The following is a 17941-nucleotide window of genomic DNA, read 5'->3' as shown; positions in this document are numbered from 1 at the left end:
ACTCAGATTCAGCAAGCAGCAGCAGAAATGAAGTAGAAGTTGGGCCAGGACTCGGAGTCCTATTCGGCAAAGAGCCGAGTCAGAGTAGGAGTCTAGGAGACAAGGGATGAGTCCATACTCAATTGAATGGACAGGTAATATATAGTGCTGACCATTGTAGTCTTTTCATTCAAGCAAGAAATAAACCCCAACGTTCCAGTTCATAATCCCTACCCTGCTAATCTCTTGTTCACCCTTCTCAATTTACCAATCACGGCACCAACTCATAGGCAATGCTCCTGCCCACCTGTGAATCATCCCTAACTCCCTACAACATATGATTTTGTTGTGTTATCTGTATATCTTTTAATAGAAATTATTGCTCAAAATTATGTTGGATACTATGTGGAGTCCAAAATGGCAACATTTAAGGAACCGTAAGAAGTACAATGGTATCTTCTACAAATTTCATACATACATCGAGTAAAGCAAGTCAACAAATTTCATCAAATGCTTATACATATTACTATGAATGTTGCATTATCTTAGATTCTTAGTCAGCAGAGAATTACTTGTCAAACATGGTACTACAACAATGAATATCCAAAATGTTTTAGTTAGCACATTTGAACCACATCGGCCCTACTAAAGAAAACTTCAAAAGGTCGCTTAATTTACCGTTTCTAATAAACATTTTAACAGTTTCACCATTCTATCATTGTGAAATCTTATACTACACATACTGCTCAACTAGTGTGAAATTCAAACATGGAATCCCCAAAATCTAAGCAAACAATTGGATACGTAGAAACTGGTCTTAAATTACTATGCAAAGGTTATATGATTGAATTCAACTACATTTAACAGAATCTTAGTTATTTCACTACATACCTACTGATCACAATACAACAGTAAAATTAAGCAGCATGTCAGGTTATACAGTACACTGTAAGGCCATGAGTCTACACCACAAGTTAATGTGTTCTCCGGTTGAAGTGCCATGCAAACTGATCAACAGCCACCATTGCTTGTGAAGCTGAACCAACAGAACCATCATACCTATGCATTAAGAACCAATATGAATAACATTAATCTGACAGTCCAGGATGTGTACTAAAGCATGCTTAAGAGGAAACTTGATAACTGATTTCTGTAAGTTAAAAAGTGGAAACTTGATAACTGATATCTGTAAGTTAAAAAGTTCAACATGGGGATACGTACATAGATACTAACAAGTAAGCTCCAATCTGCATAACTATAACTCCTTCACCTCCTGGCTGTGTTGTGTTAACACAACGAGCACAAAACCAGTGCTCGTGGATTGAGGTGACCAAATCTAAGAATGCACAATTTGCAATCAAAATATTGCTGGAGATAACAAAGTTAACTTGGTCGAATTATCCCTACATAATGAGGAAAGTTTAGACTCATAATGCGCGAGACTCACATTGGTTTGGTCCAATAGAAAAGAATTCCGTCTGCAGATTGTTCCTCCTAAAGAAGTTTATGAATGGTTGCAGATCAACAGCAGTAAATTTTGTTCCCTCTTCCTCTGCTCTGGACAGTTAGAAAAGATTGTGACTTTAAACTTCTAAAACTTGAACATTAGTGTATCTTAATTTATTTATTTACTCAAAAAGATTATCTCCCCAGCGTCTCCAACGATTGATGCACACATCCATCTTATTACGAAGTTTCAATCATTCAGATAGAACATTCATGCATCTTAATGAACAGGATTTGGCATATCTTTGAATCTGAGATCTTGGTCACATCTGTGATTCAGTCATTAACCTCCATACCGAACAATGCATCCCTAAATTTAGTTTATCCAATGTATCTTGTGGTAGCTATGGATGGAAATAATATCAACATTAAACTACAGCATTTGCTGCATTCATCAACCAATATACGGTGCCAGTTTCGGATCGAACAAAGTCATGGAACGTGCTAACAAACTAACAAAATAACCGAGCAGCTTCCATCTGAAACATGGACGGCCGCATGGAAAAAATTCGTTAACGCCATTCTCCAGCGTAGCTGCCAGCACTGAAGATTATACAGCCCCCCACAACTTGCAACGGGTAACAGTGGTTATTATGACCGAGGAGATCCCCATTTAGTTTCCCGAGTTATCGTGGTTGGGGACGATGCTTACACGATGGGGAGGAGGCGAGATGATCCGGTCGGGTCGTAGTTGAGCAGCAGCGCCGCCTTGACCGGCATCCCTGCAACTGCAAGAGGATGGGGATTAGTTCACACGGGATAGCAGAAAGAGAAGCGAAGCGGGAGGGGAAGGAAGGGGACGGCAGACCGGAAGATCCGACGTGCTTCGCGGTCCACTTCTCCCACGCCCGGCACGCCCATGTCCAGTCCGCATCCATGGGAGAAGTGGCGTCCGCCGCAACGTGTGGGCTGCGCCTGGCAAAGGCGGCGGAGGCGGAGGAGACGGAGGCTGGACCGCCTGCCGGATGGAAAGCCGGGGCTCTGTTGCGCAGTAGGCAGTATCCCAAGCCTGGGCCAACTAGTACAGCTCGTTTGGCTCGTGTCATTTGACTCGGAATTTACGGATTTCATTTTCAAATTCTGACCCTAATTTGTTTGGAAATTAGACATAGGATTTCATTTCACAATTTCAGCGAATGCAATTGTAACTACACCGAAATCCTAGACCCCCTTTTTTTTCAAATCGATGCCACCCTCTCCTCCACCCCGACGCCACCCTCCTCCACCCCTCTCCTCCCCGACGCGAACGCCGCCGCCAGCAAGGTCTCCTCGACGCCAACGCCGCCGCCTCGACATGAACGCCGCCGCCAGCAAGGTCTCCTCGATGCCAACATTGCCGCCCCTCTCATTCCTTACATCCGCGACGCCACCCCATTCAAATCAAGGTCACCACATCTCGTCCCCTCTCCTCCCACAAGGTCAACTATCCTTCTCGCCGCTAGTACGCTTCATGTGCCTCTTCTTCTCACTCTACTTTCAATTTCATCTCACAACCCTAACCTAGTTGACTCGATCGACGGCAAGAACATTGTCCTCATCAATCTGTTCTCATCCACTACCGGATCCTCCACCATTGTCGGATCCCGACCTCCAAGCCAAGAACTTCATCCACCTTCGACACCTTGCAAGGTACAACCTTCATCCATGGCATGGCTGCATGATGAGCATCCTTTTTCATTTCCCTGTTTTGGTGGATTGAGAACCAGTGTTCACTCGTACATTATCATTGATTCCATGGAAGAGTTGATTTGGTGATGATTAGTTGTTGACAATAGTTGAATAGATCTGGTTTGTTGATGACAAGTCTGTAGCAGTAGTTGCGGGATAGTTCACGTCAAGCTCCCTCTCTCTCTCCCTCTCACTCCCCCTCCCCCTCATTCCCTCTCTCTCGCTCCCTCCCTCCCTCCCTCTCTCTCTCCCCCTCCCCCTCCCTTTCACTCCCTCTCTCGCTCCATCTCTCCCTCTCCCTCCCCCTCCCCCTCCCCTCTCTCTCTCTATCTATCTATCTATATCTCTCTCTCTCTGACATGACTTACATCTTCGTCGTAGTCTATGATTTTCTCTTTGGATGTGTGTTTGGTGTTTGGATGGATGTGTGACTATTTGTCTTAATGTTTTGCACGCAAACAAAGATGATGCTTGCTACAGTTACAAGGTCATAAAGTTTTGGGTCTCTCTCTATCTCCCTCCATCCCTCCTCTCTCTCCCCCTCCCTCCTTCCCTCCCTCCCTCTCTCTCTCTCTCTCTCTCTCTCGGGATTCTACATTTGTCTCATACATGTATTGTTGCTTGCAGGAAGATATGGATGTGGAGAAGAAAGGAGGTATAAACTACCTTACCTAGGCGTATGAAATGGACGAGGCAATGCTGAATGTATCCGTGGACCATTAAAATAGAGGGGTTTGTGCCCAAAATGGATGGAAACCACATGTCTACACCGCAGTTGTCAACAATGTTCGTGCCAAGTGCAATGTGGATATCACAAAGGAGAATGTCATGTCAAGGTGCAAGACTATTGATAGACACTATGTGAATGTCAGCAAGATGTTGTCAACAGGTGGTTTTGGGTGGGATTGGATCCATAACAAGCTTATGGTTGAAAGTGAGGATGTGTGGAGCAACTATGTCAAGGTAAGCACTACATCTTGAGCAACTATGAATTCAGCCAAGTTTATTAAAAACATGCACTTATACTTGTTGCTGCATAACCTTCTAATCAGGAGTCTACTCATTATTTCCCCAATGTTCTGCTATTATATCAAAGAAAACAACATGAAACCTCAAATCATAGAAGCACTTTTCTATTATATGCAGAAATAATCACAACTTGTAGCACTGCACTTGTTTCCCCCATTATCTATATGACTGTCCAACACGACATGAGTTACATCTTCGCCATAGTCTATGATTTTCTCTTTGGATGTGTGTTTACTGTTTGGATGGTTGTGTGATTATTTGTCTTAAAGTTATACAGACAAACAAAGATGTTGCTTGGTACAGTCACAAGGTCATAAAGTCTTGGGACTCTCTCTCTCTCTCTCTCTCTCTCTCTCTCGCATGAGTTACATCTTCGTCGTAGTCTATGATTTTCTCTTCAGATGTGTGACTATGTGTCTTAATGTTTTTGTTGGGGAACATTGCATGGGAAATAAAAAAATTCCTACGCACACGAAGACCTATCATGGTGATGTCCATCTACGAGAGGAGATTAGATCTACGTACCCTCGTAGATCGCTCAGCGGGGAGCGTTAAGAAACGTTGTTGATGTAGTGGTACAGCTTCGTGATTCAAATCACCGTCGTCCCACGATCTGTCACACGAACGGTTCCGATCTAGTGCCAAACGGACGGCTCATCCGCGTTCAGCACACGTACAGCTCGATGACGATATCGGCCTTCTTGATCCTGCAAGCAAGACGGAGAAGTAGATGAGTTATCCGGCAGCATGACGGCGCTCCAGTGGTGGTGATGATTTACTCCTGCACAGCTCCGCCCGAGTTCCGCAGAAATCCGATCTAGAGGTAAAACTATGTGGAATAGGCTAGAGTTGCACGTGGCAAAGTTGTATCTCAAAAAGCCCTAAACCACCAATATATATAGGAGGAGGGGAGGGGTTAGCCTTGGGGCACAAGGGACCCAAGGGTGCGCCGACCGCCGTCCTCCTCCTTCAATTCGGTTTGGGAAGGAGGAGTCCTCCTCTTCCTTCCCACCTCCCTCTTTCCTTTTTCTTCTTCTTTTCCTTTGGTATTTTTACATGTGGCGCCATAGCCCTCTTGGGCTGACTCCACCAGCCCAGTAAGGACTTGGTGCACCATCCTAGGGCCTTGGGCTCAGTCCCGGGTGGGTGGGCCCCTCCCAGTAACACCCGGAACCCATTCGTCACTCCGAGTACACTGTCGGTAATGCCCAAAACTTTCCGGTGACCAAATGAAACCATTCTATATATCAATCTTTGTTTCTGGACCATTCCAGAAACCCTCGTGATGTCCGTGATCTCATCCGGGACTCCGAACAACATTCGGTAACCACACAAATAACTCAACTATACTAAAACATCATCGAACCTTAAGTGTGCAGACCCTGCGAGTTCGAGAACTATGTAGACATGACCGAGACACTCCTCGGTCAATATCCAGTAGCGGGACCTGGATGCCCATATTGGATCCTACATATTCTCCGAAGATCTTTATCGTTTCAACCTTAGTGCCAAGGATTCATATAATCATGTATGTCATTCCCTTTGTCGTTCGGTATGTTACTTTCCCGAGATTCGATCATCGGTATCCGCATACCTATTTCAATCTCGTTACCGACAAGTCTCTTTACTCGTTTCGTAATACAAGATCTCGTTACTTACACTTAGTCACATTGCTTGCAAGGCTTGTGTGTGATGTTGTATTACCGAGTGGGCCCCGAGATACCTCTCCGTCACACGGAGTGACAAATCCCAGTCTTGATCCATACTAACTCAACGGACACCTTCGGAGATACCTGTAGAGCACCTTTATAGTCACCCAGTTACGTTGCAATGTTTGATACACACAAGGTATTCCTTCGGTGCTAGTGAGTTATATGATCTCATGGTCATAGGAATAAATACTTGACACGCAGAAAACAATAGCAGTAAAATGACACAATCAATATGCTACGTTCATAGTTTGATTCTAGTCCATCACATGATTGTCCTAATGATGTGATCCAGTTATCAAGTGACAACACTTGCACATAGCCAGAAAACCTTGACTATCCTTGATCAACTGGCTAGCCAACTAGAGGCTTGTTAGGGACATTGTTTTGTCTATGTATCCACACATGTATTTATGTTTTCATTCAATACAATTATAGCATGGATAATAAATGATTATCTTGTAACAGGAAATATAATAATAACTATTTATCATTGCCTCTAGTGCATATTTCCAATAGTCTCCCACTTGCACTAGAGTCAATAATCTAGTCCTCACATCGCCATGCGATTTACATTGTAATAAATCTAACACCCATACAGTTCTGGTGTTGATCATGTTTTGCCCGTGGAAGAGGTTTAGTCAGCGGGTCTGCTACATTCAAATCCGTGTGCACTTTGCAAATATTCACGTCCTCTCCTTCGACGCAGTCGCGGATGAGGTTGAAGCATCGTTTGATGTGCCTGGTCTTCTTGTGAAACCTTGGTTCCTTTGTTAAAGAAATGGCACCAGTGTTGTCACAGAATAGAGTTATTGGATTTAGTGCCCTCGGCACAACTCCAAGATCCTTGCAGCCATGTACTCTGCTTCACATGTAGAATCTGCTACGACACTTTGCTTGGAACTGCACCAGCTTACCGCACCCCCATTAAGAATAAATACGTATCCGGTTTGCGACTTAGAGTCATCCGGATCGGTGTCAAAGCTTGCGTCGACGTAACGCTTTACGACGAGCTCTTCGTCACCTCCATAAACGAGAAACAATTCCTTAGTCCTTTTCAAGTACTTCAGAATATTCTTGACCGCCGTCCAGTGATCCACTGCTGGATTACTTTGAAACATGTCTGCCATACTTATGGCCAAGATGACATCTGGTCTAGTGCACAACATTGCATACATGATAGAACCTATGGTTGAAGCATAGGGGACGGAACTCATTTGTTGTCTATCTTCCGCAGTTGCTAGGCACTGAGTCTTACTCAATTTTATACCTTGTAACACTAGCAAGAACCCCTTCTTGGACTGTTCCATTTTGAACTTCTTCAAAACTTTATCAAGGTATGTGCTTTGTGGAAGTCCTATCAGGCGTCTCGATCTATCCCTATAGATCTTAATGCCTAGAATGTAAGCAGCTTCTCCTAGGTCCTTCATAGAGAAACTTTTATTCAAGTAATCCTTTACCTCTCCAAAAAAACCATGTTGTTTCCAATCAGCAATATGTCATCCACATATAATATTAGAAATGCCACAGAGCTCCCACTCACTTTCTTGTAAATACAAGATTGTCCAACCACTTGTGCAAACCCAAATGCTTTGATCACCTCATCAAAGCGCTTATTCCAACTCCGAGATGCTTGCACCAGTCCATAAATGGATCACTGGAGCTTGCATACTTTGTTAGCATTCTTTGGATCGACAAAACCTTCGGGTTGCATCATACACAACTCTTCCTTCAGAAAGTCGTTAAGGAACACCATTTTGACATCCATCTGCCAGATTTCATAATCGAAAAATGCAGTAATTGCTAACATGATTCGGACGGACTTAAGCATCGCTACCGGTGAGAACGTCTCATCGTAGTCAATTCCTTGAACTTAAATGTGCGGAAAGTCCTTGGGCTGTTGAACAGAATCCAACCACACTAGAATGGTTGGTACAAAGCCCTCCCGCCTTTCATACTTTTGGAGAACTTACTGCGGTAAAAGAGACAAAAAAACCTCACCTAACTCCCTCTACTCTTCACTCTTCACTCTTGTGCTCGATATCCTCTTCAACAAGGATTTGCGGCTCCAATCCCTTTATTTTTCCAAAGGTAAAAGATGGAACAGACCGAATCCAAAATGGAGGCGGGTGTCCCTTTCCTAATAGGTCATATCTTCGTTATCCCAATAGTAAACCTTCTTAATTCTCTTCGCATCTCGAAAGACGCAAAAGATCTGTTATTAGCTTATTTATAAGCTGTCGAAGGTCCTTAAAAGCCTTGATTTTTTGCAAATACGCAGTCACGAATAATCCCGCTAAAGTAATAGGAATTAGGCCTAAGACGATTCCAAATAGAAAAACTTCAATCATTTCGATTTGTTCGGGGAGATAAAAAAAGAGGTAACTGATATAGGATTTAGGTCGTCCCGACCAGTAACAAAAGGGAAATTGGGCCCATTCACAAGAAATGAGAATTCTCGTTCGTATAGTATAAAAGAAGGAGGTCGGCACCGTGCTTTGGACAAATTGACTTTCTTCGCCATTCTCCTTTTTCATCTATATACACAATTCGACTTGATTTGCCCTTGAATAGTAAGCCCCGGAATTACTAAATTGTACAGGGTGCACTTGAGAAGTTGAAGGTAGCTCCCGGTGTTAATATGGAACAGCACCAACACGTGCTAGAATCTTGTAAGGCCCAAAGTATCGGAAGGAAGGGTTGTGGTTAGCCCAATTCTAGTTTACCAGGGGTACAAATGAAATGAAAATGAATTGCTAAAATATTCCTACAAAAAAAATTATGCCACTTATACTTTATAATATTCTAATCAGATTGAATGGCAAAGATTTCTCATTTTATCCCCTTTCTATCACACTAGAAAAGATACCAAGCAAGAGGATGTGCGCAAGGTCGCGCTCGAAAGTCTTGTCTATGAAATCAAACCCTAGTTCCGTGAGGAGGAAGACTCACTTCGGTCGAGGGATGGATGGACTAGTGCCGTAAGGATGAGTGATGCTAGAGGGAAGTAGATCAATAGGTGCCGTTTGCTTAAAAACCCTTTGCCACAAGTCGAGCTTTATAAACGGTCACATTACCGTCTGCGTCCATCTTCTTCTTAAAGATCCATTTGTTCTGAATAGCCTTGCGGCCTTCAGGTAATACTTCCAAAGTCCACACTTTGTTTTCATACATAGATCCTATCTCAGACTTCATGGCCTCCATCCGTTTGTTGGAATCCGGGTCCAGCATTGCTTCTTCAAAATTCACAGGTTCATTATTGTCTAACAACATGATTGATAAGACAGGATTACCGTACCACTCTGGAGTAGTACGTGATATTGTCGACCTGCGAGGTCCGATAGGAACTTGATCCGAAGTTTCATGATCCTCATCATTAACTTCCTCCTCACCAGCATCGCTTCGACAGGGGTTTCCCCTTCCCCGCGCCACCATCGAGAGGGACTAGAGGTTCAACAACCTCATCAAGTTCTATCTTCCTCCCACTCAATTCTTTCGAGAGAAACTCCTTCTTAAGAAAAGCTCTGTTTTTAGCAACAAACACTTTTCCCTCGGATTTGAGATAGAAGGTGTACCCAACTTTCTCCTTTGGGTAACCTATGAAGACGCACTTTTCCGCTTTGGGTTCCAGCTTTTCAGGCTGAAGCTTTTTGACATAAGCATCACATCCCCAAACTTTAAGAAAGACAACTTCGGTCTTTTGCCATACCACAGTTCGTATGGTGTCGTCTCAATGGATTCTAATGGTGCCCTATTTAAAGTGAATGCAGCTGTCTCTAATGCATAACCCCAAAACAATAACGGCAAATCGGTAAGAGACATCATAGATCGCAACATTTCTAACAAAGTACGATTACGACGTTCGGATACACCATTACACTATGGTGTTCGAGGAGGTGTCAACTGTGAAACAATTCCACATTGTCTTAAGTGAGCACCAAACTAGAAACTCAGATATTCACCCCCACGATCAGACCATAGGAACTTGATTTTCTTGTTACGATGATTTTCAACTTCACTCTGAAATTGCTTGAACTTCTCAAACGTTTTAGACTTGTGCTTCATCAAGTAGATATATCCATACCTACTCAAATCGTCAGTGAAGGTGAGAAAATAACGATATCCGCCGCATGCCTCCACACTCATCGGACCGCACACATCGGTATGTATGATTTCCAACAAGTCATTTGCACGCTCCATTGTTCCGGAGAACGGAGTCTTAGTCATCTTGCCCATGAGGGATGGTTCGCACGTGTCAAGTGACTCCAAAAGTCCATCGGAATGGAGTTTCTTCATGCGCTTTACACCAATATGACCTAAGCGGCAGTGCCACAAAAATATGGCGCTATCATTGTTAACTCTACATCTTTTGGTATCAATGTTATGTATATGTGTATCATCGCTATCAAGATTCAATATGAACAATCCTCTCACATTGGGTGCATGACCATAAAAGATATTACTCATAGAAATAGAACAACCATTATTCTCTGACTTAAACGAGTAATCGTCTCGCAATAAACAAGATCCAGATATAATGTTCATGCTTAACGCAGGCACTAAATAACAATTATTTAAGTTCATAACTAATCCTGATGGTAACTAGAGTTAAACTGTGCCGACTGCGATTTCATCAACCTTGGAACCATTTCCCACGCGCATCGTCACTTCATCCTTCACCAGCCTTCATTTATTCCGCAGTTCCTATTTCGATTTGCAAATATGAGCAACAGAACCGGTATCGAATACCGAGGCACTACTACGAGAGTTGGTTAAGTACACATCAATAACATGTATATAGAATATACCTGATTTTTCCTTGGCCGCCTTCTTGTCAGCCAAATACTTGGTGTAGTTGCGCTTCCAGTGACCCAGTCCCTTGCAATAATAACACTCTGTTTCAGGCTTAGGCCCAGCCTTGGGTTTCTTCGTCGGATTGGAAAAAGGCTTGCCGCTCTTCTTGGAGTTACCCTTCTTGCCTTTACCGTTTCTCTTGAAACTAGTGGTCTTATTGACCATCAACACTTGATGCTCTTTCCAGAGTTCTGACTCTGCGACTTTCAGCATCGCGAATAACTCGTCGGGTGACTTGTTCATCCCTTGCATGTTATAGTTCAACACAAAGCTCTTATAGCGAGGTGACAGTGATTGAAGAATTCTATCAGTGATAGCTTCTTGCGGGAGTTCAGTACCCAGCTCAGCTAGACGGTTTGAGTACCCAGACATTTTGAGCACATGTTCACTGACAGACGAATTCTCCTCCATCTTGCAAGCATAGAATTTATCGGAGGTCTCATAACTCTCGATCCAGCCATTCTTCTGAAAGATAAACTTCAACTCCTGGAACATCTCAAATGCTCCATGATGCTCAAAGCAACATTGAAGTCCCGGCTCTAAGCCATACAAGACTGCATATTGAACTGCTGAGTAGTCCTCCATACGTGTTAACCAGGCGTTCTTAACATCTTGGTCAACCGTAGCGGGTGGTTCATATCCTAGCGCAACATTAAGGACATAATCCTTCTTCCCAGCTTGCAGGAGCAACTTAAGATTACGAGCCCAGTCTACAAAGTTGCTTCCATCATCTTTCAACTTAGCTTTCTCTAGGAATGTATTAAAATTCAGGGTGACTGTCGCGTGAGCCATTGATCTACAACACAAATTTTGCAAAGTGGACTTAGACTATGTTTAAGATAATTAGAGTTTAACTAATCAAATTACTGATAAGCTCCCACTCAAAAAGTACATCTCTCTAGTCATTTGAGTGGTACATGATCCAAATTCACTAACTCAAGTCCGATCATCACGTGAGTTGAGAATAGTTTCAGTGGTAAGCATCTCTATGCTAATCATATCAACTATACGATTCATGCTCGACCATTCGGTCTCATGTGTTCCGAGGCCATGTCTGCACATGCTAGGCTCGTCAAGTTTAATCCGAGTGTTACGCGTGTGCAACTGTTTTGCACCCGTTGTATGTGAACGTTGAGTCTATCACACCCGATCATCACGTGGTGTCTCGAAACGACGAACTGTCACAACGGTGCATAGTCAGGGAGAACACAATTTCATCTTGAAATTTTAGTGAGAGATCACCTTATAATGCTACCTTCGTTCTAAGAAAAATAAGGTGCATAGAAGGATAACATCACATGCAATTCATAAGTGACATGATATGGCCATCATCTTGTGCTTCTTGATCTCCATCACCAAAGCACCAACGTGATCTTCTTGTCACCGGCGCCACACCATGATCTCCATCAACATGTCGCCATCGAGGTTGTCATGCTATCTATGCTATTACTACTAAAGCTACGACCTAGCAATATAGTAAACGCATCTGCAAACACAAAACGTTAGTTTAAAGACAACCCTATGGCTCGTGCCGGTTTGCCGTACCATCGACGTGCAAGTCGATATTAACTATTACAACATGATCATCTCATACATCCAATATATCACATCACGTCATTGGCCATATCATATCATAAGCATACCCTACAAAAACAAGTTAGACGTCCTCTAATTTGTTCTTGCATGTTTTACATGGCTGCTATGGGTATCTAGTATGATCGCATCTTACTTACGCAAAAACCACAACAGAGTTGTGCAAATTGCTATTTAACCTCTCCAAGGACCGCCCCGGTCAAAACCAATTCAACTAAAGTTGAAGAAACCGACACCCACCAGTCATCTTTATGCAACGAGGTTGCATGTCAATCGATGAAACCAGTCTCTCGTAGGCATACGAGTTATGTCGGTCCGGGCCGCTTCAATCCAACAATACCGCCGAATCGAGAAAAGACTAAGGAGGGCAGCAAATCGAACATCACCATCCACAAAACCTTTTGTGTTCTACTCGAGATAACATCTATGCATGAACCTAGCTCATGATGTCACTGTTGGGGAACGTTGCATGGGAAACAAAAAATTTCCTACGCACACGAAGACCTATCATGGTGATGTCCATCTACGAGAGGAGATTAGATCTACGTACCCTTGTAGATTGCTCAGCGGGAAGCGTTAAGAAACGCGGTTGATGTAGTGGTACAGCTTCGTGATTCAAATAACCGTCGTACCATGATCCGTCCCTAGAACGGTTCCGATCTAGTGCTGAACGGACGGCACCTCCGCGTTCAGCACGCGTAGAGCTCGATGACGATATCGGCCTTCTTGATCCAGCAAGAAAGACGGAGAAGTAGATGAGTTCTCCGGCAGCGTGATGGCGCTCCAGTGGTGGTGATGATTTACTCCTACAGGGCTCCACCCGAGTTCCGCAAAAATCCGATCTAGAGGTAAAACTATGTGGAATAGGCTAGAGTTGCACGTGGCAAAGTTGTATCTCAAAAAGCCCTAAACCGCCAATATATATAGGAGGACGGGAGGGGCTAGCCTTGAGGCACAAGGGCCCCGAGGGTGCGCCGACCGCCAGGATGGAGGATGACTCCTCCTCCAATTCGGTTTGGGAAGGAGGAGTCCTCCTCTTCCTTCCCACCTCCCTCTTTCCTTTTCTTCGTCTTTTCCTTTGGTATTTTCACATGTGGCGCCATATCCCTCTTGGGCTGACTCCACCAGCCCACTAAGGACTTGGTGCACCACCCTAGGGCCTTGGGCTCACTCCCGGGTGGGTGTGTCCCTCCCGGTAAACACTCGGAACCCATTCGTCACTCCCGGTACACTCCCGGTAATGCCCGAAACTTTCCGGTGACCAAATGAAACCATCCTATATATGAATCTTCATTTCTGGACCATTTCAGAACCCTCATGACGTCCGTGATCTCATCCGGGACTCCAAACAACATTCGTTAACCACACATATAAGTCAACTATACTAAAACATCATCGAACCTTAAGTGTGCAGACCCTGCGGGTTCGGGAACTATGTAGACATGACCCGAGACACTCCTCGGTCAATATCCAATAGCAGGACCTGGATGCCCATATTGGATCCTACATATTCTCCGAATATCTTTATCGGTTGAACCTCAGTGCCAAGGATTCATATAATCATGTATGTCATTCCCTTTGTCCTTCAGTATGTTACTTGCCCGAGATTCGATCGTCGGTATCCACATACCTATTTCAATCTCGTTACCGGCAAGTCTCTTTACTCGTTCCGTAATACAAGATACCGTGACTTACACTTAGTCACATTGCTTGGAAGGCTTCTGTTTGATGTTGTATTACCGAGTGGGCCCCGAGATACCTCTCCGTCACACGGAGTGACAAATCCCAGTCTTGATCCATACTAACTCAACAGACACCTTCGGAGATACCTGTAGAGCACCTTTATAGTCACCCAGTTATGTTGCGACGTTTGATACACACAAGGTATTCCTTCGGTGCGAGTGAGTTATATGATCTCATGGTCATAGGAATAAATACTTGACACGCAGAAAACAATAGCAATAAAATGACACGATCAATATGCTACGTTCATAGTCTGGGTCTAGTCCATCACATGATTCTCCTAATGATGTGATCCAGTTATCAAGTGAGAACACTTGCACATAGCCAGAAAACCTTGACTATCCTGGATCAACTGGCTAGCCAACTAGAGGCTTGCTAGGGACATTGTTTTGTCTGTGTATCCACACATGTATCTATGTTTCCATTCAATACAATTATAGCATGCATAATAAACGATTATCTTCTAACAGGAAATATAATAATAACTATTTATCATTGCCTCTAGGGCATATTTCCTATAGTTTTGCACGCAAACAAAGATGTTGCGTGCTACAGTCACAAGGTCGTAAAGTTTTAGGACTCTCTCTCTCTCTCTCTCTCTCTCTCTTTCTCTCTCAGGATTCTATGTTTGTCTCACACATGTATTGTTGCTTGCCGGAAGATATGGATGTGGAGAAGAAAGGAGGTAGAAACTACCTTACCTAGACATATGAAATGGACGAGGCAATGCTTTATATATCCGTGGACCATTACAATGGAGGGGTTCGTGCTCAAAATGGATGGAAACCACATGTTTACACTGTAGTTGTCAACAATGTTCGAGCCAAGTGCAATGTGGATATCATAAAGGAGAATGTCATATCAAGGTGCAAGACTATTTATAGACACTATGTGAATGTGAGCAAGATGTTGTCAACAAGTGGTTTCAGGTGGGATTGGATCCATAACAAGCTCATCGTTGAAAGTGAGGATGTGTGGAGCAACTATGTCAACGTAAGCACTACATCTTGAGCAACTATGAATTTATCCAAGTTTAATCATAAAACATGCGCTTATACTTGTTGATGCATAGCCTTCTAATCAGCAGTCTACTCATCATTTACCCTATATTCTGCTATTATATCAAAGAAAACAACATGAAACCTCAAATCATAACAACACTTTTTTCTATGGAGAAACAATCACAGCATGCAGCAGTGCACTTGTTTCCCCATTATTTGTATGATTTTCCAACATGACATTAGTTACACCTTCGCCGTAGTCTATGTTTTTTCTTTGGATGTGTGTTTGCTGTTTGGATGGTTGTGTGACTATTTGTCTTAATGTTATACACACAAACAAAGATGTTGCTTGCTACAGTCACCAGGTCATAAAGTTTTGGGACTCTCTCTATTTCCCTCTCTCTCTCTCTCTCTATGTGTGTGTGTGTGTGTCTCTTTCTCTCTCGGAATTCTACATTTTTCTCATACATGTATTGTTGCTTGCAGAAAGATATGGGTGTGGAGAAGAAAGGAGGTAGAAACTACCTTACGTGGATGGATTAAATGGATGATGCAATGATGAATATATCCTTGGACCATTACAATACACGGGGCCGTGCTTAAAATGGATGGAAACCACATGTTTACATCGTAGTTTTCAACAATGTTCGAGCCAAGTGCAATGTGGATATCACAAAGGAGAATGTCATGTCAAGGTGCAAGACTATTGATAGACACTATGTGAATGTCAGTAAGATGTTGTCAGCAAGTGGTTTTGGGTGGGATTAGATCCATAACATGCTTATCGTTGAAAGTGAGGATGTGTGGAGCAACTATGTCAAGGTAAGCACTACACCTTGAGAAACTATGAATTCAGCCAAGTTTATTCGAAAAACATGCACTTATACTTGTTGATGAATAGCCTTCTAATCAGTAGTATACTCGTCGTTTCCCCTATGTTCTGCTATTATATCAAAGGAAACAACATGAAACCTCAAATCATAGCAGTACTTTTCTTTTCTATTGAGAAGCAATAACAACTTGCAGTAGTGCACTAGTTTCCAGCATTATTTATGTGATTGTCCAACATGACATGAGGTACATCTTCGCCGTAGTCTATGTTTTTCTCTTCGGATGTGTGTTTTCTGTTTGGATGGATGTGTGACTATTTGTCTTAATGTTTTGTAGGCAAAAAAAGATGTTGCTTGCTACAGTCACATGGTCATGAAGTTTTGGGACTCTCACTCACTCTCTCTCTCTCTTGGGATTCTATGTTTATCTCATACATGTATTGTTGCTTGTAGGAAGATATGGATGTGGAGAAGAAAGGAGGTAGAAACTACCTTACATGGACGGATGAAATGGACGTGGCAATGCTGAATATATCCGTGGACCATTACAATAGAGGGGGTCATGCTCAAAATGGATGGAAACCACATGTCTACACCGCAGTTGTCAACAATGTTTGAGCCAAGTGCAATGTGGATATCACGAAGGAGAATGTCATATCAAGGTGCAAGACTATTGGTAGACACTATGTAAATGTCAGCAAGGTGTTGTCAACAAGTGGTTTGGGGTGGGATTTGATCCATAACAAGCTTATGGTTGAAAGTGTGGATTTGTGGAGCAAGTATGTCAAGGTAAGCAATACATCTTGAGCAACTATGAATTCACCCAAGTTTATTCAAAAATCATGCACTTATACTTGTTGGTGCATAACCTTCTAATGAGCAGTATACTCATCATTTCCCCTATGTTTTGCTATTATATCAAAGAAAACAAAATGAAACCTCAAATCATAGCAACACTTTTCTTTTCGATGGAGAAACAATCACAACTTGCACTACTGCACTTGTTTTCCCTATTATTTATAGGATTGTCCAACATGACATGAGTTACATATTCACCGTAGTCTATGATTTTCTCTTTGGATGTTTGTTTGGTGTTTGGATGGATGTGTGACTATTTGTCTTAATGTTATACAGGCAAACAAAGGTACTACTTGCTAAAGTCACAAGGTCATAAAGGTTTGGGACTCTCTCTCTCTCTTTCTGGATTCTATGTTTGTCTCATACATGTATTGTTGCTTGTAGGGAGATATGGATGTGGAGAATAAAGGAGGTAGAAACTACCTTACCCGGACGTATGAAATGGACGAGGCAATGCTGATTGTATCCGTGGACCATTACAATAGAGGGGTTCATGCTCAAAATGGATGGAAACCACATGTTTACACCGCAGTTATCAACAATGTTCGAGCCAAGTGCAATGTGGACATCACAAAGTAGAATGTCATATCAAGGTGCAAAGCTATTGATAGACACTATGTGAATGTCAGCAAGATGTTGTGAACAAGTGGTTTTGGGTGGGATTGGATCCGTAACAAGCTTATTGTTGAAAGTGAGAATGTGTGGAGCAACTATGTCAATCTAAGCACTAGACTTGAGCAACTATGAATTTTGCCAAGTTTATTCAAAAAACATGCACTTATACTTGTTGATGCATAGCCTTCTAATCAATAGTCTACTCATCATTTCCCCTATGTTCCGCTATTATGTCAAAGAAAACAACATGAAACCTCAAATCATAGCAACAATTTTTCTATGGAGAAACAATCACAACTTGGAGGAGTGCACTTGTTTCCCCCATTATTTACATGATTTTCCAACATGACATGAGTTACATCTTCGTCATAGTCTATGATTTTCTCTTTGGATATGTGTTTGGTGTTTGGATGGTTGTGTGACTATTTGTCTTAATGTTATAGAGGCAAACAAATATGTTGCTTGCTGCAGTCACAAGGTCATAAAGTTTTGGGACTCTCTCTCTCGGGATTCCACGTTTGTATCATACATGTATTGTTGCTTGCAGGAAGATATG

At 42.7% G+C, this 17941-nt stretch overlaps 1 protein-coding gene across 2 annotated transcripts; it reads right to left on the bottom strand.

Moving 5' to 3' along the window:
* Positions 1–780: 780 nt before the first annotated feature.
* LOC123448879 lies at positions 781–2494 on the bottom strand. 2 transcript variants are annotated; one of them, XM_045125912.1, is made up of 5 exons: positions 2294–2494; positions 2138–2213; positions 1427–1536; positions 1201–1315; positions 781–1038 (listed from the first exon to the last, which is right to left on the bottom strand). In XM_045125912.1, the coding sequence occupies exons 1-5, from the start codon at positions 2361–2363 to the stop codon at positions 954–956; spliced, it is 456 nt and encodes a 151-aa protein (XP_044981847.1). In that variant the 5' UTR covers positions 2364–2494; the 3' UTR covers positions 781–953. The 2 variants fall into 2 exon arrangements, with proteins under 2 accessions (XP_044981847.1, XP_044981848.1); XM_045125913.1 differs by lacking the exon at positions 1201–1315.
* Between the last annotated feature and the right edge of the window lie 15447 nt (positions 2495–17941).

The sequence above is a fragment of the Hordeum vulgare genome, chromosome 4H (genome assembly GCF_904849725.1).
Source record: "Hordeum vulgare subsp. vulgare chromosome 4H, MorexV3_pseudomolecules_assembly, whole genome shotgun sequence".
Taxonomy (NCBI): domain Eukaryota; kingdom Viridiplantae; phylum Streptophyta; class Magnoliopsida; order Poales; family Poaceae; genus Hordeum; species Hordeum vulgare.
Note: the sequence above shows the minus strand (reverse complement) of the source record. Positions and strands in the feature narration are given on the sequence as shown.

Excerpts from the sequence above, each read along its gene's own strand:
- LOC123448879 (XM_045125912.1), bottom strand. The coding sequence starts at position 2,363 with ATGGATGCGGACTGGACATGGGCGTGCCGGGCGTGGGAGAAGTGGACC. Across the intron at positions 2,214-2,293 it reads GAAGCACGTCGGATCTTCCG|TTGCAGGGATGCCGGTCAAG; the intron begins GTCTGCCGTCCC and ends ATCCTCTTGCAG. Across the intron at positions 1,537-2,137 it reads TCTCGCCTCCTCCCCATCGT|AGCAGAGGAAGAGGGAACAA; the intron begins GTAAGCATCGTC and ends CTAACTGTCCAG.